This window comes from Crocodylus siamensis, chromosome 2 (genome assembly GCF_052110815.1).
Source record: "Crocodylus siamensis isolate JL-2025a chromosome 2, ASM5211081v1, whole genome shotgun sequence".
NCBI lineage: Eukaryota > Metazoa > Chordata > Crocodylia > Crocodylidae > Crocodylus > Crocodylus siamensis.
The window spans coordinates 226624675-226652644 of NC_143396.1; the positions used below are offsets into that span (position 1 = coordinate 226624675).

At 42.3% G+C, this 27970-nt stretch overlaps 1 protein-coding gene across 5 annotated transcripts in view; it reads left to right on the forward strand.

Annotated features, from left to right (window-relative positions):
• PCNX1 (pecanex 1) overlaps positions 1-27759 on the forward strand; it is a 132883-nt gene extending 105124 nt beyond the window's left edge. For all 5 annotated transcript variants that reach the window (XM_090033256.1, XM_090033258.1, XM_090033257.1 and 2 more), the window contains 9 exons: positions 1647-1877; positions 4018-4118; positions 7273-7423; positions 10188-10418; positions 11889-12163; positions 13575-13783; positions 15591-16030; positions 17257-17397; positions 22931-27759. In XM_090033256.1, the coding sequence (XP_089889382.1) occupies positions 1647-1877; positions 4018-4118; positions 7273-7423; positions 10188-10418; positions 11889-12163; positions 13575-13783; positions 15591-16030; positions 17257-17397; positions 22931-23071 (1920 nt within the window). In that variant the 3' untranslated portion in view covers positions 23072-27759. The remainder of the gene's footprint in view (positions 1-1646; positions 1878-4017; positions 4119-7272; positions 7424-10187; positions 10419-11888; positions 12164-13574; positions 13784-15590; positions 16031-17256; positions 17398-22930) is intronic.
• The last annotated feature ends 211 nt before the right edge of the window (positions 27760-27970 follow it).

Sequence of the window (27970 nt, forward strand, 5' to 3'; positions counted from 1 at the left end):
TACAGTTTGTTTACAAGTTTCATAGATCCATGTGTTGTCTGAGGTGGAGGCCAAGCATACAGCATGCTGCTTTCTTCTTTCTCGCTTTGCTTCCATCCTCTAGATTGAAGCAAGTTCATTTTAAGCTGCACCCAATGTCAGGTGTTCCCTCTGGATTGGATGGGATTCTGCACATTCTTCCTAGCTTTCTACACTGATTTTGAACAGTTTCATATAATTTTTGCATAGATTGTAGTACCGCCTTAGAGGGTGAATTCACTTGCTAGAGCCATTTTAAATTTCACTATACAAAGTATTCTTGGGGAATACCGTCTTCTCGCATTCTCCTGACATGGCCAATCTATCACAACCTCCTCCTCTTGATAGGGGTTTCTAAGTGTGTCAGCCTTGTGCATTCAGTACGTCTGTTTGGTATTCTGCCTTCCACTTTATTTTCAGGATCTTATGCAGACATCCCATGTGGAAGCTGTATCAGTCTCTTGATATGCCTAGTATATGTAGTCCACGTTTCTGAACCAAAAGGTAGGAATGACAGCACTCAAGTCTCATAGATACTTTTCTTCACTTCAGCTGATAGCTTACTATCACATTTTTGTAACAGCCCAAAATTCTTAGCAGCTTAGCTCACACTACATATAAGTGAATTATTTCACCATAGGACATTCATATATTTGTAAAAATAGTAGTTGTTTCTACATTTATGCAGCAAAATTGCATTATAGTGTGGGACAAAGAATGAACAATATATCTACTGTACAGTTGGTGGAAATTTTGAGGGTAGAAGATGATTATTTACACTTCAATTATGGGTAGTCTGGAATCCAAATTTAGTTGGGACAATGTTGAAGAAAGAGAGAGGTTGCATTTGCTCCTTCCCCATTACAACAAACAAAGAAGAATCTTCCTTCCTGTTGATTTGGCCTCTGTAATGCTGGTTAAACACCACTCTGCACTGCCTTCTGCCTTTATATTTACTGAAGACTAATTTTTGTATTGTTAGGAAATTACTTTTTCTTTATCTTCAAGAATATCATAGTCCTTCATAAATTGCATGACAGCACCTTTGAAATGCAGTCACCTCTAAGATTTGGTGCAAGGGGCAGAAGTCCATCATCATGAGCAAGACTTCATTACAGGAAAAGAAAATATTGACCAATTCTCCACCCCTGGAAAAAGGGCAAGAGGGTCTTCAGTGACCACCAAGAACCAACCTTCAAAGATGACCTGAAAAGATCCTTTTATAGACTCCTACATGGTCTTTATAACCTTTCACCAAACTCAGAGCTTAAAATACTTGCTAGACATTCAGTTCCCACCTAAGGTTGAATAGTCCCTTCCTCCCTCATTCATTAATTTAAAAGTTTATACTCTATAGAAACTGACTATTTAATCCCCTGTATTTGCCAGATAAAATTTCCCATGTACTCAATCAAATATTTAGATTGCCATAGATGGCAAACTAGATAATCTAATAAACAAATGTATTTATACCACTTCTCCAATGGCAGTTGAATTTATTCCTCTTATGCATTGCTTAAATATGGTATGCTAATGCATTACATTTCCATCCAAGATTTATGCAAGTGAAATGGAGATTTACTGTTTCCTGTGCTGATCTATGTATCTTAAACTTCTGTTCGTTTCAGGGCATTATCTATTATGTCACAGCTTCCCCCAAGCTAGAGGAATGGTTGGCTAATGAGACAATGCAGGAAGGACTAAGGCTGTGTGCAGACCGCAACTATGTTGATGTAGATCCTACATTTAATCCTAATATTGATGAGGATTATGACCATCGTCTAGCAGGTATCTCCCGAGAGAGCTTTTGTGTGATTTACCTCAACTGGATAGAGTACTGCTGCTCTCGAAGAGAAAAGGTAGGCATGATTGAGTCAAGAGAACCATTTGTGATTCCCAGAAGTCTCTTGCATATATTTTCTTGCAGGGTTCAATTTTAGTCTCTACTGAAATTTAGATTTAAAATTGATTCGACAGTAAGTATTGTTGTGGGCTAGGTTAGTGGGTTAATGATTATACCTGTTCTCTTTATTTCAGTTTGTAAGTATTTTTATCTCTCTTGGTCAAATAAAAGCATACACAGTAGATTGAAGTAAGTACAGTTGTCCTGCATAATACAGTATAACCTCATAAATCTGGCACGCTTGGGACTGAGCATCTGCCGGAAATTTTAAAATTCTGGATTTTTAAAACTCGAGTGGGCGGGTAGGGGTGGTGGATGGCAACGGCAGCCGCCACATTGCAACCTTCCTCCTCCACTGCTCCGGAACCAGCCGCCACTACTCCCCGATGTGCCAGATTTTCAAGAATTCCAGATTTTTTATATCCAGATTTATGAGGTTATACTGTACTTGGATGTGTTTTAGTAGAAATCAGAGGCAAGTAAAATACATCCCATGGGCCAAATTTGGCTTGCCCAGGGATTTTATCTGATTTGTGGCAGGTTCCTTAACCCTGGCCAGCCCAAGCACATGGCTGTGGCACATGGGCCTTATACCACCCCCAGGTGCGCAGAGGAGCTGGGGCAGCTCAGTAGTTGAACTCTGCTTGCTGGCAGCTCTTTCCACCAGACCCAGCCCTGCTGTCTGGGCACCCTGGCCCATTCACTCCACACCCACTGCCAAGGGTACCGGATGGAGCGGGTGGTGTCTCCATTGAGACCATCCCGAGACCCCCTTGGCCAAGGTGTGCTCAGCCAGGCAGATGGGATGGGGCCATGGTCAGGCAGGGAGCAGTGTCCAGGAATGGAATGCGAGGGACCAGGGCCAGGTTTGTAAGGCAGTGATAGAGTGAGGAAGGGGTCCAGAGTGGAGCTATGATTTGCTGCCCGCACATCCCTGCAATGGGTGCCCATTCTGCAGGCAGGGGCATGCAGAGAGTGGGGATCACAACTGCCCAGGCCCTGACCCTGCATTGTCATTGCAAGATCCCCGCCTCACCTGCCCATCCTGCTCCCAGATGCCACTCCTAGCCCAGCCATAGCCCCATCCCATCCAGCTGGCTGTGTGCCCTGCCCACAGGGATCCTGGGTCAATCTTCATGGAAATCCTGGGGCCAGGGCCAGGATTGCGAGGTCGCAATCCACTCCCAGGTCCAGTAATCTGCCACTTAAGGAGTTGTGGTGAGCAGTTGCGGGCTAGGGGGTTCAGGAGTGCTGACCTGGCCTGCAACAGCCCACCAAAACTCCCTAAGTGGCTCTCCAGCCCAAACGATTGCTCACCCTTGGTATAAATGGTTGTTTGTGGATAGTGAGGAATGCAGGTGAAAAAAGGGGCAACATTTAATGAAGCATCTGGGGCTTTAGAGTGAGAAATTATTTTGGAAGTTAGGAAGTAGGAGGAGGTTTTTCTAGGAAGTGTAACACTTGAACCATTTTTCTGATTAATGGAAAATAATGAAGAATGTTGTTTGTCTTTTATTAAGTGATTGTCACTTTCCAAATACTTTTTGGGGATGATGGAAAGTGCACTTAATAATTTGAATATGTGATAGTCTACTACCAAGAGAATTGTATAAATATTACAAATAGTACATCAGAACTGCTTCTTTGTAAATACTATACACATCACCTTCCACTCAGAAATACATATTTGAAACTTGCAAGTGACTTATGTCTGGTCTATCAAAATGGCTTTTGCTGTGATGATCATGGATACAGTTGATCTTTTGTGCTCCGAGATGAATTTTACAAGTATGTAGTATGCATGACAGAAGGTGTGTGCATGCTGTAAGTGTGCAATGTATTCAAATGGCAAACAGCACACTTGTCTTTCTAATCAGGTTTGTACAGTATCTATAAGATACTTAAAGAATACCTAATTTGATTTTTATCAGGGAGAGATTTATCTTTTGCATAAGCACTAGAATTTCTGTCGTCCTTCCCTTGTAGCTTTTTATGTTGGTCTTTTTATTTAGCATTTTTTCCAGAAGGATAGACTTTGCTGTAATATCATTCACTTTACCTGACCTTCCTTTTTTTCCATTTTGTTTTTATTATAGCCACTGGATGCAAGTAAAGACTCATCCCTGGTGACTCTTTGTTATGGACTTTGCGTTCTGGGGCGGAGGGCATTGGGGACGGCTTCTCATCACATGTCTAGGTAACATGATGTTCTTCTTAAGAAGGCAAAGAGCCTAAGAGCATCTAGATAGGGATAATGGATAATGGTTTACACAAGTAGTGCTTTTCTATCTGCCCCCAAATTAAACAGATGGCATAGTCCATTAGGGGATTACCCCAAGTGTCACTCTTACCCCCTTCCCAAATTTGATCTGCTTCTTTGCTGCCTTCCTGGTACTCCTTACCCAGTCTGCTGCTTTACTTTCTGCTCCCTGTAGTATCTTCCACTGTGCTGCCAGATTCCAACCTAATCTGCTGCTGCTACACATACAGGTTGACTTGTCATCCCAATCCAGGGAGATATACACTATGTCTAGTGATTTACATCTAGGCCCTTTTTCTTTATGGTTTCATTAATAAAAATGGTACTTAATGGTTTTCCTCAAAAGCTCAAAAATAAAGTTAAACATGTATCAAAATCTAAAGCATGTCCCTTCCCTGGACCTTAGGCTCCTGGCAGCTGCTGCTTCTGTAGGCTGTCTACTTTAAAGGTTCCCTGCTCCAGGGCCTGTCAGTGCAGCCAGCCTGCATGCTGTAGTTCTCCTTCAGCTCTGCTCTGTCAACCTTGCTAGGACTCAGCTGCATATTGGGCAAGTCACCTAACCCTTTGCAAACTACCAACCCTCAATCTGATATGGAAGATCAGTGTAAAATCTGGTTGTATGCTTTGTTGGGGGAGACCCCAAGTTGATGGCTTAAATATAGGACATAAAGTAACAGAAGGCTACTCATCTCTTGGACTCCAAGTACAATTTAGAGGGTAAAAGGGCAAGTATAAGATGAAAACTGATGAATAACTCCTTAGAGCCACATAATGGAATTCAGCAGTCAGGTTAGTTCATAAAAGATGGTGTTTACATATGGTCCTGCTGAAATTAGTGATGTCATTGAGGTTAGTTGCATGGTCCATGACTTTTCCATAGTTTCTTTTTAAATGAATTCAAAGGATTTCCTTCTAGTGTATTGTACATTTATGCTAGTGCTAATAAACTAGAGGTAATATTTTGGCATTTTTTTTCAAAGTTCCATTTTCAAAGTACCTTAGAAATTTAAGTTCCATGATTTACCGTGAGACTTTGACTCAAGTGCCTAAGTCACTTCTGGAAATGGGATGACAGGTCCCAAATCACATTAGGTTTTTTCTTCAAAGTTTTACCCTAGATAGGGGTGGACAAAATGAGGGATCTGGACAGCAGCTGGACTCCATTTCCTAGCAGCCCCTGCCCGCATCACTGCAGCCAATTTCCATGGAGATCCCAGGTGTGGCAGAGCCATGACAGTTTGGGGTTATCTACTTTGAAAATCCCTCAGTATAGAATAATCCAGGAGTTCCCAAACTGTGACAGATTGCACACCACCAATTTAAAATGCTATAACCTTCAATACCACCAGCCAATTTTTGTCATAGAAAGTAATTATAATAAATCTGTTTACGGTTACTACTGACCACGGGTGGTTCCCGTACCACAGATTTGGAACTACTGGAATAATACATTCTGAACTCTGTTCTCCATAACTACAATGCATCCATTGGAAATGTTAACATATTTTTAGTGCCTACATGCTGTTGTGACTTGGCTTCCATTCTTGTGTAGGCTTGCTGCTCCCCTAACCAAGACCGTTTATGGCAGGGGTGGGCAAAATGTGTCCTGGGAGCCAGATGTGGCCCACCAGGCCATTCTATCCAGCCTGTGGGGCCCCTAAAAAATTTAGAAAATTAATATTTATCTGCCCTGCGCTGCCTGTCATGCGGTCCTCGATGGCTGGCCAAAACTCAGTAAGCGGCCCTCCACCCAAAATAATTGCTCACCCCTGGTTTATGGGAAAGTAGCATAAGTATGCATGTCTTCACATATAATAGCACTGTTCTAAATCAGTATTACCTGCAGATTTGTATAAAGCAGGGGTGGGTAAAATCCAGTCTGTGGGCGGCTGAAGCCAGCCCACCAGGTCATTCTGTCCAGCCTGTGGGGCCCCTACAAAAATTAGAAAATTCATTATCATCTTCCCATGGCTACCTGTCAAAGATAACAAGGTGCCAGTAGTAGCAGGACCCAGGAAGAGCTGGTGGTAGGTGTCAGCAGTAAGGCCTGCTCAGCCCTGTCCCACCCCCAGCCCCCAACTGGAAGATTTTGCCTAGCAGAGGCTTCTGGCCTGCTGACCCTGGAGCCTTCCTCCATCTGGGAGTGGAGAATCAAATAAGAATGGGTGGGAGGGGGGAAGCGGCGGGCAGGGAAGGAAGGGAAGTAGCAAGGGAAAAGCAGCGGTGACAGGTGCCGTGGGGAAAGTGGCAGCGACTGGAAGTGTGTGGCCCTGGTGCAGAGTCCTGCATGGGGCTTCCCCCAGTGTGAGTGCAGGAGCTGCAGATGCGTGGTGCAGAGCCTTTGTGATGGAGGTAAGTTGTCCTCCTCAGCCCCTCATGCAGCACTGGCTGGAACTGCACCCTGCCAGGCGCCAATGCCTACCTAGGGCATGAGCTCCCTGATCACCCCCGACTGCTGCTGCTGCTGGCAGTGGGGGCTGTGCACCATGTGGGGAAGTGTTTTGAGGGTCCCCAGACCCCCCGCCCTCCCACACACTCTACAAACCTCATACACCAATGCCTACCCCTATAATCCCCCATATACATGCACCCCGGCATACCCTATCCCCCCACCACAGCCACACCCTCTCAGTCCCCCACACCCCACCATATACACACTCCCCCCCACACACACACTGTCTCTCTCAATATAAAAGTGGGACTTTATTTTTTAGTTATGCAGTTCCTCCTATATACAGTACATATGCACACACATCATGACATACATTTTTTGTAATAAAATTGAAATATATTTTAGTAGGTGTTTGGCTTTTAGTATATGATTTGGTTTTTGTCTAGGTCTAAGATGGCAACCCATCCCTACTAAAAGGAGTATTTTGGGGGGACAAGGGGAGGGACTTCTGGTGGCACGGGGGTGCCACTTCCAGTCCCAGGGGGTGGGGTTACCCATGCAGCCCTCAACAGCTCACCAAAACTCATTAAGTGGTCCTCCAGCCAAAATAATTGCCTGCCCCTTGAATAAGGGGTTATGCTTACAGAGGTTTTTGATTAGTTATGTTAATATTTGGGGCTTTTTTCTCCAAACCCACAGTAATTTGGAATCCTTCCTGTATGGGCTACATGCCCTGTTTAAAGGTGACTTTCGTATCTCTTCAATCCGAGATGAATGGATCTTTGCTGACATGGAATTACTGAGGAAAGTGGTAGTTCCTGGAATACGGATGTCACTTAAACTGCATCAGGTAATATATTTGATATATAGTTCTTTTGATTGCTATCCATGCTAGTGATTAAATTGCAAAGCTTGAGGCCAGTTTTAAATATAGCCAATATGGGCAAGGCTTTGTAAGCTTTAAATTGTGTTTAAAGTGATACAAAGGGCTAACTATGTCTACAGTATGTTTTTAAAGAGAGGTTTGTGCACCCCTTCCATTCTGTCCAACCAAATGAAATTATGTTTGTCATGATTAAGCCCACTGACTTGCCTGAGTAGGACCTTTGCCTTTCCAGGTAGTTATTAATTTATTTTCCCCCTCCATCATCCACAGCCCTCCTGCCTTGTCTTCTTTTAAAGGGATTATCTACAGTGCTCCTGGCAGTGCATTGTAGAGTTTCCAAAACTAGCTTCAGTATTGCTGCACTGCAGTTTGCAGCTTAAACCTATTCTTGGCCATAAAATTCTTGCCAGTTACATGTCTCCATCAGATACATTTCACTGAGATTTCTTAGGGAGAGGGGGAAATCAAGCAGAGAGAAACGGGAGATAGGGAGGGGAAAATGTTTGTGAGAGTGGGAATGGAAAATTAATAAATGATAAACAAACTGATCCTGTAATCATATCATTTTCATGCATTGTATCTTTTGCAAGTTTATGAGTGAGGAACAATGTAACTTATATGATCAGCATTTGGAAAATTAATTAGAAATAGATGGCTGGAGGCAAATGTGAAGCAAGAAAAAGGGTCTATGGACTTGGAAAGAATGGCTGAATTTAGCAAATGCATTAAGCTTCCAGCTGATATGCACCCCAGGAGAAAAGAGTATTGTAGCCCTAAACTGTTTTGTTGTATCCTGAAAATTAGAAAGAGCTAAATTATGACAGAATTAAATAACTTAAAAAAAAAAAAAAAAAGGTAAAGTCCTTCCCCCTGCAATAGCTGAAAGCTTCCCAAAATATGCTATTTTTATATTGGTGGTAATTAGCATCATAGAAAAGTGAGTTGGACGGGACCTCCAGAGATCATCTATTCCAACCCCCTGCCTGAGGAAGAATCATCTGTCCAAAACATTCTATAAAATACATAATCTAAGCTCTGCATCAGATTACCGTCAACTCTGATACAATGCAGAACTAACACCTTTACCTTTGTCACAGGTAAAATAGGGGAATGATAGCAGGCAGTATCCTGCTTCTGTGTAATATTGTCAGTTATGCTTAAGAAATCCCAGGTAGAGAGCCGTGTCCTCTGCTACAGAGGAAGGCAAAAATCCCCACAGTCTCTACCAATGTGACCATGGGGTAAAATCCCTTCCTGACCCCAAATATGGTGATCAGTTTGACCTTGAGCAGAGGGGTAAGACCCTCTAGCCAGGGACCTCTATCCAACTTTGATCCCAACAAGAGCATTGACACATCCCAAAGTCCCCAGCCTTGGCTATAATTCCCACCCAATGCCTCTGAGGACACCCTGATACATGTAGCAGAAAGTTAGGGTGAGGGCAACTAGTAAAGCCCAGATATGTGGGAAATACCTGCAGTAATACATACATGTAGCTACACCTAGATCATGCCCAACCAGTGGCTGCCCAGTGTTTTCTCAAACTCCTCCAGAAATGGAGAGGCCACAACTTCCCTAGGCAGTCTGTTCCACTGCCTCACTATTCTAATAGTGAAAAAGTTTTCCAGATATCCAGTCTAAGCTTACTTTGCTACAGCTTCACACCATTGGCCTCCTCTATGCAGCAAGAGAGAAAAGGTGCTTTCCCTCTTCTTTATGGCATCCCTTCAAGTATTTGAAGACTGCTGTCATGTCCCCTCTTAAGTACCTTTTCCACAAGCTGAACATGCCTAGCTCCTTCAGCGCTCTTCTAATTTGATTTGTTTTCCAAGTCCTTTGTCTTTGTTGTTTGCCTCTGGATCCTCTCAACTTCTCCATGTCCATTTTAAAATGTGGAGCCCCAAGCTATACACTGTATTCTAGATGAGGCTAGCCAGCACAGAGTAGAATGGCACTATCACCTCCTGTGTCTTGCACCCAGTGCTTCTGCTGATGCATTGCAAAACTGCATTTGCCTTTTGTGCAGCTGCGTCACACTACAGACTCATTGAGCCTGTGATCTACTAACACTCCCAAGTCCTTTTCCATACTGCTGCCATCCAGCTAGGTGTCATGCACTTCATATTTGTTTTGTTTTTGATTTATTCTTCTCAAAGTGTAATACCTTGCATTTGTCCACTCAGTCCCAGGAATTATGGGTATTTCTTAATTTAGCAGAGTGAATATAAAATAATCAATCGTAGGAGTAATGCAGCAGATAACTCTAGTAAAGCAACACAAAGCCACTGTTGAAGTAGCAGAGCTAAAATGTATAAATCCTGAAATGCTCTTCAAATTGTAGGTTGCTGAAAAATATGACCACGAATAAGATAAAAATTAGAAATAGAAAAATACATACCAATATGCATATACAAGTTTTGTTTTAATGGGACCTTTTGAATTAATGAATTTTACATGTTACCAAAGCATGCCTGAAGGAATTTTGTAGATGGAAAATACATTAGGTTTTAAAATCCAGCAGTTAACTCAGTAATTCCACCTACTCCCAGACTAAAAAAAAATGAAAAGAATGATAGATTGCACAATGGTGTGAGTCTGTATTTTGACCACTGTAATTTTGTGCACTGCATTGATCTGTTTGTGTGTTTGAGGTATAAGACCTTTTTTTTTTTTTGTCAGCATCTGAAAAGTTGACTCTTTCAAATAATGCTTGCTTTCTTGGGTTCAGGATCACTTCACTTCCCCAGATGAATATGATGACCCTTCTATCCTCTATGAAGCCATAACATCCCATGAGCAAAATCTGGTTATAGCACATGAAGGAGACCCTGCATGGAGGAGTGCTGTTCTTTCCAATTCTCCCTCCCTGCTTGCCCTCCGCCACGTGATGGATGATGGAACCAATGAATATAAAATCATTATGCTGAACAAGCGCTATCTTAGTTTCAGAGTCATTAAGGTAAACTGTTGTGGTACTACCAGTGGAATGGCCAAATGTGAGGCTTAATGGTATTTTGGAATTTATTGTAATAATTGTAGGAAACTGCTACTTCAGCCCAGCCCAGTGCTTGACTTGGGGACTACATCATGGCTTGCCTCTCCACGTGAAGACACCACTACATGATTTGTTGTCAGTATAGATCTTGCCATAAATATTAAAAGAAAAACATATAATGTAATATAATTCCTTAGCTATCTAGTGACAGTTCTAGCAGTCCTTTGTTCATTCCAGTGGATCAAATTAAATTTTGCACTGTTGTTCATTTAGTCACTTAGTAATGAACAACATCTTATCATAAAACTCTTTCAATTGTCAGCTTGGTCGTATGAAGGCAGTAGTGTTATACTGAGGCTTTGCACCAGCTGTGGTAGTGGCTTAAATTTTATGTATGCTTAGATGTCAATGATAAATGTAGTTTTAATCTGACCCTTGTGTTGCTACATGCTGAAATGACTGGACAAAATTTAAATTTCCCTTTAAGGTCCCCATAACATCCAATCAGCTTTGTATTATTTAGTCCCCTCCTTCTGTCCAAGTGTTGTTCTTGAATGCTTCTTTTGCCTGTTTCATTCACACCCTGATCTTCATCATCTGCTAAGTATGCCCCCATAAAGATGCATAGGAGAAGTCTCAAATAACATATATCAAGCTGTCACTCACTTCAAAACAAAATCCAACTTGTTTGTAATGACCCACCTGCCTTCCTGTATTTGTTTATGTCTTTGAAGTGGGAAACTTGAATTCTTAGCATAGTTCTTCCACAGTACAGTGCTTGTATATATTAAGGCCAGGAACAGACCTTACAGTTGTCTGTGGACAAGTCGTGCCTGTGTTTAGCCTGGAACAGAAATATCTCAGGATTGTTATGTACACACATCTCCTTTTTAATCAGGTTTTAGTGAGCCTAGGAATGTACTGCTGCTTTTCTGTCTCCAAGGCTGGAGATGAGCAGGAGCCTGGAGATGAACAGGGGAAGGAGCAGGAGGCTGGAGACAAGCTCCTGGAGATCAGCTGGAGACTTCCCCTGCTCTCTCCAGCCTCCTGTTCGATCTCCTGCTCATCTCCAGGAGCTAAGGCTGGAGATGAGCAGGGGGCTGGAAACCAGCGGGGTGGGGTGGGGTGCTAGGACCCTGCAGGCAGGGTAGTCCATGTGCTGGGGTGGGGGGCTCTGCCCTGTGGGGGGCAGGGGACCCACCACTCTTAAGCAGTCCCCACACCCACAGCCTCCCCCCCATACCTACCCACACAGACTCCCCACATCCCTCCACACAGACAAATGTAACATCTGTTACATTTCCCAAGACAAATGTAACATCTGTTTGTAACCTTGTTCACATCTGTACACAATAGAATAGGCACTTGTGCCTGTCCTTACCTAATTTTATAATATGTTGTCCATTTTTTCTTGCTTTTTGTTTTCTTATACAGGTAAATAAGGAATGTGTACGTGGCCTCTGGGCAGGACAGCAGCAAGAACTTGTCTTTCTGCGCAACCGTAATCCAGAGAGAGGAAGTATTCAAAATGCAAAGCAGGCTTTGAGGAATATGATCAACTCATCTTGTGATCAGCCCATTGGATACCCAATCTACGTGTCACCTTTGACTACTTCTTATTCAGATAGCCATGATCAGCTTAAGGAGATGCTTGGGGGAGCTATCAGTTTAGGAAATATCAGGAACTTCATAGTGTCAACATGGCATAGGTGAGCTGTGAAAATGAGCTTTCAAGAGTATCCAGATCTTTAGAAACGTCTGTCCTGTCACAGTTGTTGGGTTTATTTTGGCAGAATATAGTTTAAGAGAGTCAGTCACAGCAACATGACTGTCTCCCAGGATTATTTTTCTTTTTGGCACAATTGTAGCACACAGCTTCTACTATAGCATGGATTTTTTTGGCAGAGCATGTGAATAATGTCCCAAGAACTTTCTAATTGACAATTCAAAGAAAAACTTTGAGTTGTCCCTTAAACTGTAACTGAGATGCTCTTCATTTAGTTACACAACAAATTAAAGTCCTTGGAGGAATAAAGCTTATGTTTATGCAGCACTTTGAATGTGTAAAACACCCTATGAGTTCTAAATGTTACTGTACTGTACTACATGGCTTTTATGAGTAGCATAATTGTACATAAATTAAAATGCAGCATATTAAGATATTGGGGTTACTTCCTGATAAGTGCTTGGAGTATTTACCACAAGCTGAAGTATTTTTTCCTGTCTCAGTCCTAGTCTTTGACACAGTAGTACAGCAACTTGTCATTCCTACAGTAGAGCATTAGATGCCAGCCAAGTATGATTCAACACCCTTGATTCGGAAGCAAATAAAGGAAAGGATTTGATAAGATTAAATGGGATAGAAAAACAGAGGTCATGCTAGGGGCCAAAGAACAAGTAAATCAGTCCATCTCAGACTTCATCCTCTGAGCAATAAAGTAAAACTGTTTATTAGTTCCATGTAACAAATTGATTAACGCACCACTTGAATGTTCAAATGTTGGCAGAGATGCCATACATTTCAAAGGAACATAATATGCTCTAGTTGCTGTTTTTTAACTGTGAAAGTGTTGCTGAAGTAATAAGTGGAGAAAACAACAAAAATGCCAGCATTTATTTTTTGTTCATTTAAATACAGTATAGATATAATACAAGGACAGCCTTGGCACTAGAGATCAGAGGTGCATAGCTGCTGTGGGAAATGGGACAGCATAAACTGTTACAATTACAAATGGAGAACCAGTAGCTTCCTGCATTTTTTTTAAATGTGCTGTTCTACTTAATGTGACCAGAATTTTAAAAGGGCACTATTACATTTCTCAAATATAGAGCTATATATATATAGCCTGAATCTTCAAGAGAAAAAAACATTCTTGAAAAAAACAACTACAAAATTAGAAAGCATGATATAGAATAAAATAAAGCATGCTTGTAACTGCCCTTGGGGTAGAGGTTGGATAAAGACTTCATAGTCTTTTGATTTTTTATTTTTCAGTACGTTGATTGAATTTTTAGTAATTTTCTACGTGCAAAGTGCAAGGCCTTCTTTTGAATCCTGATGCACAGGTTGTATGATTATTGTCTCCTCATTAATGCAGGTGATTTTCATTGCATTTTCAGGTTGAGGAAAGGCTGTGGAGCTGGCTGCAACAGTGGTGGAAACATTGAAGATTCAGATGCTGGAGGTGGAGCTTCCTGCACAAGTAACAACGCAACTGTCAATGAATCAACTCAGAGCAGCGTGTCACAAGGTGGAGGGAGCATAGTTACGGGACAGGGACCTGCGGCAGGACTCCAGCCTCCTGTTATATCTCACCCCCCGACACTAGGTAAAGTAATGGAACCGTAGGTTAGTGCTTCCTCTCTAGGACAACTTGCTTTGCACCTTTTAGGCTAGAGCTGAGTTGTAAATTCTAAATGGAAATAGAGCTGTATCCCAAAATCACAGACCTGGGTTAGCACCGTGAGAAGTCCCTGGACCAAGGCCTTGAACAGTTGTTCATGTCTAGCAAGGGAAATTTTTTAGAAATTTCCACTGCTGGGAAACATTTCAGGGGAGGGAACAGTACAGGCGTTCAAACTGCAGTTGCCCCCTGTTCTCTGTCTCTTTCCCCAGACCAGGGGTTGGTCTGGGGAACGCATGAGGAGCAGTAGCTCCAGTCCTTCTATTACCAGGAGGCTGGAGTAGCAGGACAAAGCTGCCTGCCCATCTCTTAAGCCAGGGAGCCATGCAGTGTGCTCCTCTTAGTGCCATATCGGGGGAGTTCTTCATCACTTAGCACATTCAAAGACCATAGCCCCCAGATGCCAAGTAGAGGGAACAATTGGAGCAAAGTCCCCAGCCTGTTCTCTAAACCAGGCAGTCCCCAATTTGAGGAAGAGGCAGGGAGCAGCAACTCCTGCTCCTCTCCTGTCCCAGACAAGATTGGGAGGGAAACGTACAAGTGTTCACTGTTGCGAGAGGGTTTCTTTTGTAGGGGAGATCTTCCAGGTCTTTATCCCAGAAGGGCCCTCTTTTCCCCAGGATAAACTGGATGCATGCTTGTTCCCTTGTTTATACTGGGAGAGCAGCAATTTCCCCCAGTAGAAATGTAATGCCTGTACATGGCCCAAGACCAGAACAGTAGGGGATGCAATAAAGGACGCAAAGCTGAGTTTTCATAGCAGTATACTATAGCGCAGTTTGTCTATGCCAGGCATACTCACCCCTTAATTATGTGATCACCATGTCTTTGTTTCTTAAGCTATTGCAAGTTTGCTATGATGAGTAAAGCATCTGCTATGCAAAGTTTCAGTTAACTTCTGAGGACGTATCCAAGTTAGTGATCTAGTGAGGAATTGCATATAGTTAAACATTAAAGCATATGTGCTTCCCTAGGTACCGTTTTAGCTGACTTTTTAGGAAAACAGAATTTTTCTACAGGTTAGTGTATTGCTACCTTCTAAATTTTCTCTCAGAATCCTAGAAAATAGAGCTGGATGGGGCCTCAGAGGATCTAGTTCAAGTTCTGCTTATGGCAGGGTCATTTCAGTCATAGTAATATTATATCTGTAATTGTGGAGAAATATCATGGTACCAAAAGAAAGATAATGGTATGCCTTTAATAAGACATAAAAGTTAAAATTTTGATTGTTTTTCTTCCCACCTTCAAATCAGTTTTAATATTTCCAAACTTGTTAAAAACAGGAGCAAATATAACTGTACACTTTCTATTTCCAGAAATTACTACAATTAAAGTAAGTGTGTCTGATTAGAAATATTTGGTGTTCTGAAATATTGCAATTCATATTATTCCTGATACAGAATTACAGAAGGCAGCACGGGAGACTCCAATCTTCACCATGGAAGACTTTTTTTTTTTTTTTTAGTTAATTCAGGAATAGGATCTACATTTATCAAGCATGCCTGTATTGCTAGAAGTGTGGATGTGATTTCTTAAGGTGATCTTTGCCTACTCAGAAGCTTCACTGTTAGATCTGTGCATCTTGCATCTAAAGTACTGTAGATATTTCTGATGTTCCTGTCAAAGTTGTGTCTAGACACCAAAACACTTGTGTAAGCATCTAAAATAGCATGTGTGGGATGCTTATACTGAAACTGTCAAGCTCTCCTGATTCTGTATCTTTTATTTTTAGGCACCAGTCACAGCTCTCACTCTGTGCAGTCAAGTCTTGTCAGACATTCCCCTGCCCGTGCCTCAGTTGCCAGCCATTCATCTTACTGCTACAGCAGTCGTCATTCATCCCTTCGTACATCCACTACAGGCTTTGTGCCTTGCCGACGCTCTTCCACTAGTCAGATATCCCTCCGCAATCTCCCATCATCCATCCAGTCCCGCCTATCCATGGTGAACCAGATGGAACCTGCTGGCCAGACTGGCATTGTCAGCGTGCAGCATGGCCTACCCTCTTCCAGCAGTTCCAGCCAAAGTATCCCAGCCTGTAAACAACATGCCCTTGTGGGCTTTCTGGGGACAGAAGGAGGGAATAACGTGACTGATGCACAGTCAGGCAGTAATGCAAGCCCTGCAAGCCACATGCAAGCCAAAAGAGATGAAGTTATTTACAGAATTCAGGTGAATCATTCAGAAGGAAATGTTAATAAACTAAGCTATTAGTTGCCTTAGTCCTTTCCCTTCATTGTTATTTCCTATGTTGTGAAAGCTACGTAAGACAACTTCTGCCTCCTTTCCCCATATGGGCTTTGGAATATAGGTATGTGTAGTTATGGTTAGAAAAATAACATGAGCATTGTATATGTGGCCTTTTCATGTCCTTAGTAGTATCTGGTCATAAACATACTTTACTGTAGCACAAAACTGAGAGTCAACTGGATTCTCACATGTTAACAGTAAAATGGACCCATTAAGTTTAGCTAGCAGTGTCTTAGTGGTGGTATTAAAGGTCAAATAGCTTCATTTGCAGTGCTGACAATTAGTGTAATCTTGATTTTTTTTTCAAACTGAGAATTTTTCATAGAGGTCACTGTAAAAATGCTTTCTCTTCCATTTTCCTTTGTGTTTGCTCATTGGCTGTAGCCCCACACCAAGTCTTTGAGCAGATGCCAGTACTCCATTGACTTAAGGTGTCAGGAGCAACTTTGGGAGTCTAGAAATTGGAGAAATAAATTTGTAGTTTAGGTTATCTGTCAGTAAGCCCATATGTTTGCTTAAAAGTATGTTGCAGGGAGAAATTTACAAGTTGGTAATTGGACAAAGGCCATACCCAACTTGCTTTTCTGGTGGTGACATCCTAACGTAGTAAACTACTTCTGATCTTAGGCTTTTAGTGTAACCACTTTGGCTGAAGTGTTGAAAAAACTCAAATTAAGGTCTGAGCTTTATAGCTTTTATTTGCAGAAGAGGTTTGGAGGGCAGTTTAAAGCAGTTAGGACCCACCAATGTTTCTACAAAACTTTGGCTTCTCCCAGAATTTTTCCTCTGCCTCCCATATAAATGTTGCCAGTAAATTTCAACCCCTCTGTGATGGTGATAGGTTCCACTTGTTCATTGGACTGCTTTCCTGCTGGCCTTTTCCAGAAAGCCTATTTATTTTAAAACACCTATTAGGCATCTGTCAAATAGAGCTTCTTTTTTTCCTGATGATTTATTAAGTCCTACCCTTAAGTCTGTAGTACTGAAATCAGTCAAAGCTTTGCTGATGACTTCAGTGGATGCAGAATCAGTCCTTTTTTGAGAGAGAGAGTTCTTGAGGAACAGCCAAGAGGATGGTTGTGATGTATCTGTTCCTTATGAATCCATGACTCATAAAAGCCGAAAATCAATTCTGCTTATCACTGTAGATAATGGATCCCAGCCAAGTACTGGAAGGGATTAACATGTCAAAGAGGAAGGAGCTGCAGTGGCCAGATGAGGTGATACGGCTAAAAGCTGGGAGAAACAGCTGGAAAGACTGGAGTCCTCAGGAAGGCATGGAAGGCCATGTAAGTTTCATTTGGTTGTTAGTTCACTTAAAAGGATTTTGTTAATTAAAGGTCAGGCTGAAGTACTGTTCAGCCATCACTTCCAAACATAAATATGCTCTTCTTCGAACAAACATCTGTGTTCAACTTGGGTAAAACTTCTTCAGACTCAACTGATGACAGAATGGAGAATCTGATGTCTCAGCAAAAAGGAACACAACTTTTTCTGTGCATTGGGTAGAAACTACTGTACCCTTCACCCAGCTTCCATTTTCTTTTCCTAAACTATGTTGACAGTGAATTTACCAGCCAGTATTCATTTTGCAGCGATGTCTTGGTTATTTCTTTGTAGGAAGTTCCTTTTCCCAATTATAGTCATTTAGTGGTACACCATGGAATAATTAGTTTTGATCTCAGCCTGTGAGTAATGGTAAACTCTCTGAAACAGCTGATGGCTGGATGGGAATTAGCAGTATAAAAGCTTTTGCAGAGGGGCTGAATATTGAACTTCTCTCTGGAAAACAGGCTTTTTAGTTCTCTAGGGACCAGAAAATCAATAATCTCCAAGAAGCTTAAAAGTCCCTGTAATCATCTTTTTTTTTTTCTTTTTCTTTTTTTTTACTTGTTTTGGTGGGGGTGTTGGGCATTGGCATTTATCAGAAATTGCCTTGCCAAAACACATTATTGGAATCGGCAGCCAAATATGCAGCTATACTGTACTTTATTCTTACAACATTTTCTAGCAAGGGATCTTGAAGTGCTTTAAAAGGTGGTTAAGGTGATCCCTGTTCTGTCTGTGTTCTTCAAGAGAAGGGAGGAATAGAAGGGGATAGAAATTGCAACTTGCTGTAGGTCATGTAGGAGCATTAACAAATTGAACTTAACTGAGCATTCTGATATTAAGGACCCTATTCGAATCACTGCTGTTGTCTCTTATGCTCATGCTCTAGCTGTTCAGATAACAAAATGACTAAGGCCATGTCTGTACTAGCAAGTCACCAGAATTGTATTCAGCATGCAGCTGATGATCTTGCTATGCTGTTGGAGCATACGTACACTTTGTTGTTTTTTGCTAGCATTGCACATTTTCCTGAGGAGAGGTGGTATTCCAATAAGAGAAAAAATAGCTTACAAAAGGAAGTAAAGCAGGGATCGGCAACCCCCAGTGCGCATGCCAGAGCATGGCGCACAAGGCCATTTTGCTTGGCATGCCACCGCTGGTCTGGACTCTGGGTAGCTGCTGCTAGCCATGGAGCCCAGGCTGCTCCCAGCAGATGGCTGGGAGGCTGCAAGCCCTGCTGCGAGCATCCCAAGCTCCATGGCTGGCAGCAGTTACCCAGAGCCTGGGCCAGCTGCAGGGGTGGCGCCAGCCTCTTCCCAGTGGTGGGGTTGGGGGGAGGCACTGCACTGCAGCCAGGCTTATCTGTGCAAGGCAGGTACGTGATGGTGGTGCTGGAGGGGTGGCTATGGGGCAGACTAAGATGAATTTTGGGGTGGCCATAGGCCCTGCAAGCTCCCACAAGTGCTGCCCTTGTGGGCTTCAGAGTCCTAGCCGGGCTTTGTGTCAGTGACCTTGGGCAGATGGCGGTGGAGAGGCCTGAGGCAGTGCAACGCCAGGCCCCTCCCCCACCATTCTCTCTGGGGTGCACATGCAATCGCCACCAGCGCAGAGCTGGTGCTCCAGAGCCCTGGCATCAGCTCCGTGCTGGTGGCAACTGCAATGCGTGCCTCAGGGTACAGGGTGAGGGAGGGGCTGGGGTAGTGCATGCACGCATGCCTCCAGGTGGACAGCAATGGAAGAGACAGGGTTGCAGTGCCTCAGGCCCCTTCCCCACTGTCTGTTCAAGGGGTGCACACACAAACTGCTGGCACAAAGCCCAGCTGGGGCTCTGGAGCCCATTGGGGGTGGAGAGGAGGGCTAAGGCTCCCAAATATTCACCTTAGTCCCCCCATAGCCACCCTTCCAGGACCGCCCAGGCTGCCGCTGCCTGCCTACCCATCACCCAGGAGTGCTGCACCTTTGCAGGCTTAGCTGTGCAGGGCTGGCAGGTGGAAGCCGTGCTGGGAGGGGTGGCTACAGGGTGGCTAAGGCTAATTTTCAGGAGGCCATCGGCCCCCCTAGTGCCGCCTCTGTAGCTGGCTCATGGGCAGGCTCCAGGCCAGGGTCTTGGCAGGCCATGCTGCAGCCCAGAAGCCAGTTCCAGGGGGAGGCACAGGCCCAGGGCATCATTGGGTTGGACTTTGTCCTGCGGTCCAGTAGCCCAGCGGCGTGCGTGTCTGGCTCTCTGCATTTGCTCTCATGTGGTTCTGGGTGTATATGTGTGTCTGGTGTTCTCTCTCTCTCTCTCATATCACAGCATGCTTAACAACAAAGGTAGTATATAAAGCTTTATTTATTATCACCAGGTTTAGAACTTTTAGAAAACCAGGTATTTACTATAAAAAAAAAGAAAAAAAAAAAGCAGCTTTTATGATTATTAACTATATTAAAATGCAGTGCGTCCTGCCACATACCTCCCCCACTCTGGTTTTGTGTTTCTGGCATGCCATCCGGTGTCTTACGGGATAGACATTGCAGTTTTTTCAGCGCTCCAGCCAAAAAGGTTGTTTACACCTTAGGTAGAGTATTAAAATGAAATGAAAAACTTCTAAGACCAGAGGTGTTTACACCGTCTCATGGGCCACATCCGTGGCCTGCGTCATCTGGCCTGTGGGAGGCTCTGCAGGCAATGGCCCTGTGTGCTAGATTGGGTGCATGGGACCTTATCCTGGCATGTCAGGATGCCACAAGGCCCCAGGGCCCAATCCCAGCACATGGGGCCCAGAGGTTGAGTACTACTGCCCAGAGTTCCCTCTAAGTTGCATGGCATGCCTGGCAGCGCAGCATGAGCGTGCCTGCACAGCCATGCACATCGCACAGCTTAGAGGGAACCCTGCTACTGTCCCAACCCCCATCCCTCTTGCTTTTAGCCGTCTACCCTAAACGTTCCCATATGTTTAAATGAAAGCTGTAGGCTCCTATGCAAGGTCTGTTAGTAGAATGCAGATGTAAACAAGCATTAAGATTTAGAGAGTGCCATTTTACCATTTGCTCCACTAGCTGTTCCGGTAAAAAAAACTATCTAACAGAGATGTTGCATGTCAATTTGATTGCCTAATTTAGCATGCACACTGATCATTGGCCAGTGTTGCTTGGCAACTGTTTCAGAAATGCACTAGCTTGCCTTGCTAGTCAGAGGATAGCAACATGTACTGTTTTGATGTTAAGGGAATAGAGGAAGGTTAAAAAGAGGGCTTGAAGGTTAGAATAAGTTTGAATGGATTTTACTTGTTTAATGAATTTGAGCACGCTGCTTGCTTTTGTGACCATACTGTAAGCAACTCTTTTCTGAGGTGGGGCTGTCCCACTGGTAACCTGCAAGGTGGCAACATGCAGTCACCAAGCTGCTGTTGCTCCTACTACTCCAGCTGCAGCAGCAGCTGACATCTTAGGGCTCCCCTAGCTTTCATTGCCTGACGCAGCCCCAGGGGGTGGGGTAGGGTGGTGGTGTATGACCATAGTGGTGCCAAGAGAGCTGAAGGTGTGTGCTATTTGTTGGGGGATGCTTAGCCCCATGCACCTGGTGCAGTGTGGTAGAGGAATCCCCACTTATGCAGTGCAACAGGGTAGAAGCGTGTCTGCCTATGAAAAGTACATTGGGACTAGGGGGTGCCCATGGCATGCAGCCTCTTGCCACTTTAGAAGTTGGACAGCCCTGTTGAAAGTAATGTTCCGTCACCTGAGAGGAGGGTATTCCATTTCAGCTGCCAGTGGAAAACAGGCTTTTGTTAATAAAGCCATTGCATTTCCTTTCTGTTCCTGTTGTTGTAGTCCAGCATTCAGGCAGGCAGAGGAGACGTGTGCATACTGGAATGTAGGCTTACGAAGCAGCTCGCCAGTTAGAGCATCATCTCTGCTCTTCCAACACACAGTTCATCTGCAAGAGCATGGCTCCCGGTGCCATGTAGCCACCAACAAGCATGACCCATAGCAGACGCATCTACATGTCATAGCATGTGATGCTATGTGGACAAAACCCGTGACACCACAGCTACGTTGCTGTAGTGACACGCTCCCCCATTTTATAGTGCATTGCTACAGCAATATAGTGCCTAAAAATAACCATGCGCAGTGCTCACAGTGCCATACCAGCTGTTACTTCCAGAAGGAGGGGAGACATAAGAATAAAGAATGGGCATAAGGAAAGGACTTAGAAGGGACATGGGATAGATGTCCCACAGCTTGAAGCTTTGTGTGTGGGTTATGATTGGCTCACTAGTAGTGTTTCCAAAAACTGTAGGAAGTTGTTTTGAGCTTTTCTGAGGAGTTCTGCACATTGGCTGTCAAAGTAGATATGCTCAGCAAGAGCTGATGTTAATTAAAGGTGATATTTCCCACTTGGCCTTGAATTTCTCACCATTGCATATAATTCACGTTTTTCTTAAATGTGCTTCTGTTTTCTACTGAATATAGTATAATACCCTTTTTATGGAAAACTGTGCAAGGCAGCTACAAAAAGCACATGTCTCTGAAGAAATAAAAACATGTGCTTTCTGAAAGCTTCCCAGGCAGTTAATGACAGTGTATTTGAAATCCTTTCCCTTTCTGTGGCATCTTCTCATTGTAAGCAGTCGCATTAGCAGTTGATTTAAAGGAATGGTTGTCAATTCTAGCTTCAGGAAAGAAACTTTATTTCAGAAAGTCACTTGGGATTGGAAGGGTGCAGTATTTCATACTTCTCAACTGAAACTGCAGTTGTACATACACTTCAGTGCATCAGGATAATTTGGGAATCTTTTCCATTGCAATGGGAGTGTAATTATAGCCAACATCCCCCACGTGTATATTTTTCCTTGGTTATTTGCTAACTGCACTGGCTACATGTGTTCAGGTTTGGGTTAATGCAGCTCCTCCCTGCTGAAGTCCAGTTTTTCTTTACAATTAAAAGTTTAAATATTTAAATTGAATGTTTTTTTTAAAAGCCATTAGTCTTCTGTAAACATCTCATTTTGGTGAATGGCATAGAAAACCCTTTCTCCTTCCTGCTAAAGATGTACAGATACACAAGTACAATAAAATGCAACCTGCAGACTATCTTTGCATTTGTATCTAGAGAAGTTGAATGTTTTAGTTAGAAGAAAAAAGAAAATAGTTAAATTTAGGTGGAACACAGGAAAATAAGCAACTCATGTTTTTTGTGTACCCCTTATCCCAAAATAAACCATTCTTAGCTTGGCTTGTGTATACAAAGTAACATTTGTTTCTCAAGTGGCTTAGGCTATTTACAGCTGTTCTTCACAGACTTTTAAAGAGATTGCAGCAGCTTTAGCAAGGTTTGCAAAAGAATGTACCTTCTTTTGAACTATGCTGGCATTGAAAAATGAGACTGGGTTGAATAGCATTCTTTGCTGGTGCCTGTATATTGCTATGCAACAGGTTCATGATTCGCCACTGCTGAATGGCAGCCATCTGTGTGGGACTGACCTTTTTATTTGGTTGTGGTTACCTCTCCAGGTGATTCACCGCTGGGTGCCTTGCAGCAGAGATCCAGGTAGTAGGTCCCACATAGACAAAACCATCCTGCTCGTCCAGATTGAAGATAAGTATGTTGCTGTGGTTGAAACTGGAGTCCTCGAACTTGGGGCCGAAGTGTGAGTCCCACTGACAATTAAGCTTCCCCTTCTCCAAGGAGTCAGAAAAGAGGACGGGTCAGGAGAAGAGGCTCCCAGGACACGACACTTCAGTCCAGTTGTAGGAAATGACTTAAAAACAGAAAGGGCTTGTAAAAGTCCCTTCCCCCTAAATACACAAGCGTAACAGGTTTCTTTAAGTTATTAGCTGCTGAGGAAACACTTGCATGAAGGTTAGATTTGAGACATATCTTTTGTTTTTAAAATTTGTTTTATGCATTGCATAATGCTTTAAATCGGCAAACTTCCATTCTACAATTGGAGCACCTCATTTTTCTAATTGTTTTGCCAAAAAATTACCATATTTTGTCAGTATGTAGAGTCTGTTCACCTTATTTTGAAGAAATGGAGTAGCATACAAACCTTCAGTTTGGTGTAAAGCAGTAGAGAGGTTTTATGTATGACAAGAAGAGACTGAACAGATGTATAGATTCTTATTCCTTGTGAGCTAAAAACATTAATGAGAGAACTGCACTAATTTTTTTACAGCGATGCACTAAGAACAAAAAACCTGAGATTGCTCAGAACATTTATTTATATATATAAATAAAGTACCATTATTTAAATTGCCTTTGGGATTAATCCCCTCCCTCTCCATATATGTGTTGATGGTAAGGGCTGTGCCATGGGTTCTGTTTGGTTTAATAGTCTGTAATTTGTACAAGTGCATTTGTTGCATCCTTTTCACAATAAATGGAAAAATACCAAATATCTAGTAATGCACCCAAGTATCCCTGTACTATATAGATGCTATTTTGGTGGTGGTATATCCGCTTTGTACAACATATCCAGCTTTAAAGTGGACCCCAATGTACTTGTTGAATCCTTCTCCTTCCTTTACACAGCCTTGGCTATTGTACCCAGAGCCAGCTAAATTATCTCAGTGGCTCATCTCTGGAAGAGACACTTGCCTTTCTGAGGGAGGTAGGGATCCATGCTCCACAACTACTTTGTGGGATCTTGAAAATTTCCACATTCAGTTCAGTTAACTAACTTGACTTTTTTTTCTTTTTTTTTTTAAGGAGCTTATATAGGAGGCACAGCCCTGAACTGTTATATCACTTTTACCATTTCGCCTTTTATTCCCCTATAGTCTTCATTCTTTTCTATGACTTGAATTTTATTTTCCGTGATTATATATTCTATGTAAGTGTAATTTGAGTATTTATAACTGTGAAGTTGAATTATTCATGTGTTGCATATCCTAGGTTTTACTGTGTTTTTTAAATGTTTATATTCAGGGAAACAAGTAACTCGAGTTTATCCTGGAGTGTGAGGGGAAAACTGCAGTTTAACTTGCAGCTCCTATGACTCGCTTCTCTTAATCCATGAGAGAAATTTACATGTCGTGATTGTTTCCTGTTTCTGATCTGTAATTACATAGGGCTCTGCACACAGTCCTAGCTTTTGGGAGCAGCCATCTTTCTCTTCCAGATCACCTCTACTTCTTCCTAAGTAATGTAACTGGAGAGACTTTTATAGCCGGTTGTCAGGCATATGTTGCATTAGTTTTTCTGCCAACAGTGAAGTCTAGTTCCACTACATACATACTTGCAATAGTGAAGTTATATGGGATGTGGAAAGTATGGAAAGCAATTGCCTACCACAAAGAATTACTGAAATGATGACCCAAGTCACCAGATTTTTTGGAACTGTGAAAGCCCCCCTTCCCATGCCTGGTGTCCAGTTAATGATTACTGTTCACAGTGCTTTGTATGAGGGTTCTGCTTACATTGTACACTGCAAAGCCTGTACTAAGTACTGTGCGTTTTACAGTTGCATATTGTGCAGTTTCTGCATATGCAGTCACATTTGATCTTAGCATCAACACACAATTCTTGGTGTACCACCTTGGAAATATTTTTTGCTTTTCCAAATAGCTTATCACTTGGGCACATTACAATGTAATTAAATTCATCTCTTACCTATCTGAAAACATCATTTCAGTAGGTGACTCCATTGGTAGTTTTTGCTGTCAAGACTGAAGAAAATGTGTTTGCTTTGTGTTGAAGCTACATAAATGGCCTAGCCTCTATGTCCTTCCCCTTCTGGTAGCTACAAAATGCATTTTCTTTATGACTTAGAATGTTGTTTCACAGAGGTTATGAGGAATAAGCAACCTCTCTAGAAACAGGCCACGGGTTAGATATATCACTTATAAGAACTCTTTGTTCTTCCAAAGCCTCCAGATAATCAAATAATTTAAACAATGAAGCAAGTACATAGATGTCATTTTCTAATACCAGAGCCTAATGGAAGCAGTGCTTCAAATACATTAGAGCTGAATTTGATGTGCAGCCTTTTTTTCTAATTCTCCTGTCATTAGTAGTGAACATCATGGGAAGCGGCTTGAGGATGCATAAAATGCTATATAAATATTTCTTGGCCAGAGTTGGATTAAGGCTTTAGAAGACTAAAGTATTCACCTGTCCCAGGAGTGCTCAGTGGAAGGTTGGCTAATTGCCATTTCACTCTTCTGTGAGATTTTGGAAAATTTTGGAAATTTTGCTTACCATTCCTTAGGCCAGTTACTTGGATAGAGAATCCTTAAATTCTGAAAGTTACATTTGACTATTAGTCTGTACAAATTTACAGGCTCTGTCCCTTTCACTGAGAGAGAGGAGATGAAACCCATCTAATATTAATTCTATCTCTTAACTTGTTAGGTCTGTCCATGTTCCAAAAAGCATTTAAGTGGAGAATGTTCTGTTTTCATTCCATGTTGGTATAATGAACTGGGATTTGATCTCGATGCAGAAGAATCTTCTGTTGGAAGTGGCACGGGTAAATGTTTTCCAGGTGGTTTCCATAAAATTGGCCAAGACTTCAGAAGAGAATGCTGAAATGTCTTCAGCCCATAGTGGGACCTTCAGCCTCATAGAAGTGTGCTTTCTTTACACTCTGGGAGCATTGTATGCTGCTAGCATTCTGTTGTACTCACATTCCAGTTAAGACTAGGTTTTTATCCTCCAGGTGGATTCTAATCTACCTTGTTTTTGTAAGGAGGTTTCTCTAAAGGTGGTATCTATGGATACATGCATAAAAGCTTACTGTTGACTTGCAAATATGCAAGTACAGAACTGTGCTGAATGTCCCACTAAGCAGGTGATGGGAGCATTGAGAAGCAAAACACAATTTGTTTAATTTGTATATCCCTTCCTCCCCTCCCACTCCCAGCTGTTAAACCTTTTGGTGTTTCCTTTTTTTACTAAAGACATTCCAGAATGGATATGAGATACCAATGATGATACCTGAAATTGTGTGTCACTTCTGGTATCTGCAACATTGCAGAGTGATGAAACTGGGATATCTCTTAGGATGTGATAAATACCAAAGGTTTTCACAGTAAGGTTGGGGGAAGACGGGTTGTTTTTTTGTTCTGTTTTTTTAAAGAAGCTATTGTATTTCTTTGTGATTCTATATCCAGTCCAGTGGGATACTCAGCATTTATAGACCTTCATTCGATTTTCATATTGGCTTTGCGGTTTGTCAGTCCTCCCATGCTGTCTTGCTTCCCCTTTGAGAAGCAGTGAACTCTTAGGACAGAGCCTGGGTGAATCATGAGCTGAAATGAGGTATGGTGTGGCATCCATACTGTTGGCATTTTGTGGCGTGTGTCCTAAAAGTTTCACCTCTTGAGGGTGGGGGAAGTATTACCTAATCAAACTGCGAAACATTTCCTTGATGCCACCTGTATAAGACCTGGTGACCCAGGAGTGTCAATACAGAAAAACTATTTCTAAAGAACATTCTTAATTTCAAGGACTCTTCATCCACAAAACAGTGGAACAACTTGGATTTATTACAGTGAATAATGTAATCCTTCAAAATATGCAAATACCTTATTGAGCATTGGGTTAAACCACCATAGGAATTATGTACTTAATTTTATTAAGGGGATTTTATACCTATTATATAGGCTTCTACTCTTTCCTTGTTGTCCAGCATTACTCAGCAATTTGATAACCTAATGCATTTCACTCAGTGAAGCTGGACAGGATAAGAACTTGTAGTGATAATTAAGATGTGCCTTAGTAAAACAGTGGGTACATAAAACCTGGATGGAAGATAGTGTACATGGTTTGTTTCAATCCAGCATTATGCATATTTCCAAAAAGGTGATCCAAGATGGCTGCTCCAAAAGAATCTGAGAGCAGACAGGCATACATCACTCATAGTCACAAACCTTTGAATACCAACAAAGCTAATGATTTCTATTTTGTACAGTTTTGGAATATATAACCCCCCAGAACATTCATTCAGCCCAGGACCTGATAGACTGAGATCATTTAAACTGAGTATATAAACTTATTCCAAAAGGACCCTAAGTAGGCCTACCAATATGCTGCTGATTGGGACATAGAGGGAGAGGGGAATAAAGCGTAAGCTGCAAGAATCACAGGAAGGGTTTTCACTGGGCTACAGGAAGTATACATTGCCTCTACCAGCATATGGATATCTTGCCAGGGATAGGGATATATGTACTTGCGTGTGTCTGTGAGTGTGTATGTGTCTGCGCGTGTTATTGGAAACAGCCTGTAAATATTGTAGCTGTGTAAAATGGAAAAAGCTAAGATTTTTTTGCAACATGTTGCATCAAAAGGACAGTATTGACAGTGAAGAAACACTGAGAAATAAATTTTTTTCCACTTGTGCTATTGTCATTTATTGAGTTTTTCACTTCCCCTCACACAGTGTGCCAATCTCACAAGTGACTAAGAAGCACTATTCTTAAAGTTGCACCTTAGTACATCACTCCTGTTCCCTTTTATGAAGGACTCTCCTCTCCATTTCTCTTACGTGACAGCTGAGAACTTCAAAATATGAAGTATTTGTTAGTCAAGTTTCCCCAACTGCTGCTGCT